The sequence below is a fragment of the Elephantulus edwardii genome, unplaced genomic scaffold (assembly GCF_000299155.1).
Source record: "Elephantulus edwardii isolate Elephantulus edwardi_28Jun2011 unplaced genomic scaffold, EleEdw1.0 scaffold00269, whole genome shotgun sequence".
Lineage (NCBI taxonomy): Eukaryota > Metazoa > Chordata > Mammalia > Macroscelidea > Macroscelididae > Elephantulus > Elephantulus edwardii.
Genome location: NW_006400019.1, coordinates 3,110,786 through 3,115,898, shown reverse-complemented (window position 1 = coordinate 3,115,898; position 5,113 = coordinate 3,110,786). Strand labels below are relative to the sequence as shown.

Genomic DNA, 5,113 nt, shown 5'->3' with positions numbered 1-5,113 from the left:
GTAAGAACAACAAAAATAAATGCTGGCGAGGTTGTGGAGAAACTGAAACCCTTATTTACAGTTGGTGGGAGTGTAAAATGGTGCAACCACTCTGAAAGGCAGTATGATGCTTTCTCAAAAAGTTGCAAATAAAAATACCTTTGACCCAGCAATTCCACTACTGGGAATATACCCCAAAGAAACAATAACCGCCACCGAAGCAGATATATGCACACCCATCTTTATTGCAGCTTTGTTCATAATAGCAAAGAGCTGGAAACAACCTAAGTTCCCCTCAACAAACAAATGGATAGAGAAGCTGAGGTATATTCACACAAAAGAATACTATGCTGCATTGAAAAACAAGGAACTCATGCAATATTATTCAAAATAAGTGACCTTGGAGGACATTATGTGAAACGAAATATCTCAGTCACAAAAGGACAAATACTGCATAGTGCCACTGCTATAAAACGGGACTGACATCAGGGTGGCGGAAGAATGAGAAAGATGGGATTAAAGTATATATACTGCATTGAAACAGATGAGGGACAGAAGTTTAAAAGGGATGTGTGATTAGGTATTATTGTCATGACAGGAGTCCAGAATGAAGGCTGCATAGCAGAGTGGACTTGAGGGGAGGGATTGTATAACAATGAAAGAATTTTCCTTTTACTTTTACAAGAGGGTAGTATACTGGGGAGGAGGTGTGGGCAGGGAGAAAAGTGGAACAATGAATGAATGGAAATCCAAAGTCTGTAAATTTTCATTAAAATTAATAATAGTAATAAAATAAAATTTTTTAAAATTAAGTAATTAAAAAAATTCAGATGTCCAACAAACACATAAAGAAATATTCAAGATTATTAGCTATTACTATTATTAGCCATTGCTGTCCGGTCAGAACCAACTCACAGCTGACCCACCAGCAGATTTTTAGAGGCTGTAAATCACATAGGAGGAGACTGCCCAAGTTTCTTCTGCTGAGCAACTGGATTCAAATCTCCTACCTCTGGGTTAGCAATTCCTTACCCACTAGGCCACCAGAGAGAACTACAAATAAAAATTAGGTCTCTTACCGGGGAGTAAAGCCCAAAACCACAAAATTCATAATAGACAAATTGGGAGCAAATTTAGAAGGCCTAGTCTACAGTATAAAGAGACTGCCAAATACAGCCAGAAATGCACAATCTGGAGAGGATAAGATTGATGGGAAAACACATCTGGCATTATCATCTCAGACAAGTGACTCATAACAAAAGTGTACAGAATACTCCTGGACCTCAAGAAGAAAAAGAATGATAACACAGTAACAAAATGAGCAAAAGACATGGAAAGACCAACAGACACATGAAGAAATGTTCAAAATCACTGGCAGTAAGAGAGGTGGAAATCAAAACCACAATGAGATAGCATCTCGTCCCAATAGCAGTGGCAAAGTTGAGCAGGGCAGCAAGCAATAAATATTGAAGAGGTGGGAATGCTCATACACTGTTGGTGGGATTTTAAAATCATACAACCACTCTGGAAGGCTGTTTGGCATTTCCTCTAAAAGTTTAACATAGAAACTCTGTATGACTCAGCTATTCCACTACTAGGAATATTGTTTGTTGTTGTTATGTGCCGTCGAGTCGTTTGCGACTCATAGTGACCCTATGCACAACAGCCCTAAACCCTGCTCTGTCCTGCGCCAACCACACCGCCTCTGACACACCCATCCCGATTACCCCAGTCACCGAATCAATCCATCTCATAGAGGGTCTTTCCCTCCTGCGCTGTCCCTCCACCCTCCCAAGCATGATGTCCCTCTCCAAGGACCCGTCCCTCCTGGCAACATGTCCAAAGTATGTCAGGACGAAGCCCCATAATCCTTGCCTCCAAGGAGCAGCTTGGTTTAATCCTCTCCAAGATGAATCTGTTTGTTTTCCTGGCAGTCCATGGTACATTCAGTACTCTTCTCCAGCACCACAGCTCAAAGGCATCAACTCTCCTGTCCTCTCTAGTCATTGTCCAACTCTCTGATGCATAACAAGCGATTGCAAAGACCATGGCCTGTGTCAGGCACACCTTAGTCTCCAGAGAGACACCGTTGCTCTTGAGTACTTTAGAGAGGTCCCTAACAGCAGACTTTCCCATCACGATACGCTTTTTGATTTCCTGACTGCTGGTGCCAAGAGTGTTGACTGTGGAATATACCCCAAAGAAATTGGAACTGAAGACACAAATTGAGATTTGTACATCAATACTGCAGTGTTATTCACCATGGCAGGAACAGGGAAACAGCCCAAATGTTCAAATAACAACCAAATGGATTGAGAAATTGTAGTATGTTCACACAATGGAATACTATGCAACACTCAGGAGCAATGATATTTAAAAATACTGCGTAACTTGAGAGTCTGAAGAGTATTATGCTGAATGAACTAACACAGTCTCTCATAAGGACAAACAATGCCTAAAATCATTATTTTTAAAATAGAAGGATAACTAGTAAAACCTGTATGGAGATCAATGGAGGTAAGAGGTGGGCACAGAGGAGTGAGCATGGGTAGGGGCGAAACCAAAGGGGTGTACAATTTGGTGAATGGAGGGAGGGGGTGAGTGAAATGGGAAGGATTCAGTGGGAACCTGAAAACACAGGGCAATGATAGGCAAGGTCCAATGGTGATTAATTTTGTAAAACATAATGCATGAGAATGATTGTATGAAACACAATGTGAATGAAAAAAAATGTGAAACACTAAAAAAGAAAAAAAAAAGGTGTCTCTTTCATATCATCCTTGTCCTTGCAACCATAGCAAAGTTCAAAGATGCTAAATAACAATGTTGGCAAGGATGTGGAGAGACTGTAACTCTTACACTGCCAGTGGGAACAGAAAATGGTGCAAGCCGTAGGTAAACAGTTTGGAACTTCAAATATTGGAAATAGAAAAACATTTTAATCCAGCAATCTAGATCTGTGACACAAAATATTATATGCACATCCACATTCACTGCCCCTTTATATCAGCTATGCAAATATGCAGGATAGGGCAAGATTCAGGTCTCTTGTTCAAAGGATTGTTGTCACTGTTGACTTGATGGCATGTACAACAACAAAGTAAAGTTTACATATAGGTAGAATTACTTTTGGATAGTTACCAGCAGTTTAGAGGGGAGAGAAAGAGGGTTTTAAAAACTGATAAATTGAAATTAGACACATATTAAGATGGGTGGAGGAAAAGGAGACAGTCAACACAAATCAGTGAATAATGTGAAGGCACAGAAAGGTAGAGGAATATTAAAGAAAATAAAAATCACAGGGAGGAAGTGAGCTACAGCGTGATTTTTTGTTATCATAGAATAAAATGAGTATATGTGATTGATAAATTATTAACTTTTTGTAACTTTCAGTTACAAACCACAAGGAAAAAAACCTGAAAAACAAAAACACCGCGAAAATAAAGGAGTTAAGATGGTCCTAAGAAAAACGAAATGGGTCTTTTTGAACAGTAGGTGGAATGATTCACAAAAAAGGTAGACATTGCATACAGGTGCAAAGCAATTAAAAGTGTTGTAAACATCTATTAATACTTTATACTAAGCAGAAAGGGCAGTCAGTACTTTTCTTTCATTGTTCAGTTTTCAATTTCTGAAACAACTTTCCAGAAAGGCAAAAAGTACGTTGTACTGAGTTCGTCTCCCTGCGAAGCCTTCCAAAGGTCCCCTGCCTTTCTCTCTCAATCTCATTCTCTACTAAGTTGTTCAAGAACGGACCTAAAACCAGAGGTCACTATTGTGGTTTGACTGGGAAACCTTTTCAGGACGGCTACTGCTTCCCCGCACGTACAACGCCCACGCAGGCATCCTCAGACACGTTTTCACCATCTCTGAGACGATTCTCCGAGCCAGAAAACTCCCGCCTTCCCTCACTGTGCAGGCCGGTGGCGGCCAGGCTTTTCCCGCCGTGGCCGCAGATCCCCGCCGGCCTTTCTGCTCTCCACCGGCCTTCCTTCCACTCACTCACTGGCTCACTAGCGCCCGGGCCGAGCCAAGCCGCTCCCCACCCGCCTTCTCCTGGTTTTGAAGGACAGCAGGCCACAACACCCGGCAGCAGCGCGACCCCCAGTCAGCCGGCCTCTACCCGCTGTCCTCCCACCCTGCGAGTCCGCCGCAAGCCTTTCTCTCCGGACGCTTTGCGTCATGGTGGGCCCCAGCAAGATTCGTCTCCGTCCCCGTCGATGCTGCGAGGGCGAGTCAGACGAACACTCCCTCCCGGGGTGTGGGTCTCCGGTGCGTCCCTCAAACTCAAGGCCTAGGTGGGGGTCTGAGGCAAAGAGGGGTCGGTCTCCCGCCTCAAACCAAGGAGTAGAGGGCAGCTGTGACTCTTACCACAAATACGGCCTCAGGAATCCCCAGATGGAGTCGCCGCCCGTTCCCTGGGGCCACTTCTCCAAAGGTGCAAGCATCCTTAGCGACCGCCATCTTCGTGAAGGGCGTGTATCCAGACGTTCCACTACCTGCCCCCCAAGCCGCCAGCTCACCAGAATAGTGATTGGGTCTCCCGTCCCTGCAAGCCCGCCCCCTCTTGGTGAATTGGCTTAATCATTGGTGTAGGAGAAAGAGACTCTTCTCTGATTCGCCCAATCTCTGGGTGCTGATTGGCCTCCCTCAGAGTGACAAGGACGCACCTACTGAGAAGATAAAGCGGAAAGGGCCAATAGGCACTCATGATAAAAGCTGTCCCATGTGTTTTAGATGGCCCTGGAATGTCCCGGAATTCAGAAACCAACCAGGACTCCACCCCAAAGAAGAGCAAACAAATAACTGAAAGACATTGAAAGGTATCCTGAGTGATCCCAATCCCTATCTCCTCTTAGACACAAACATCTAGACACCCTTGGAGTTAAGGCCTCTGAGCCTTGACAGCTTCACCAAGGGGACTTGGTTTGTATCTTATGCAGTCCATTCTAATGATTTATCAGAAGGCTAATTGCACTTCTTAAGCTGAAGAAACTGAAGAACAAATTCAAGCCTCAAGTTGCTATACTTAAGGATGCTTTGGACAGAATATTAAATAATACAGGAAGCATTAAAAGAAGATAGAAAGAGTATACAGAGTCATTGTACTAAAAGTAATTCGTGGACACAGAAT

At 43.5% G+C, this 5,113-nt stretch overlaps 1 protein-coding gene across 1 annotated transcript in view; it reads right to left on the bottom strand.

Moving 5' to 3' along the window:
* Positions 1 to 4,451, bottom strand: part of VBP1 (von Hippel-Lindau binding protein 1) — a 41,899-nt gene extending 37,448 nt beyond the window's left edge. Inside the window, exon 1 of the mRNA XM_006899955.1 lies at positions 4,351 to 4,451. Coding sequence (XP_006900017.1) covers positions 4,351 to 4,443 — 93 coding nt within the window. The 5' untranslated portion in view covers positions 4,444 to 4,451. The remainder of the gene's footprint in view (positions 1 to 4,350) is intronic.
* Between the last annotated feature and the right edge of the window lie 662 nt (positions 4,452 to 5,113).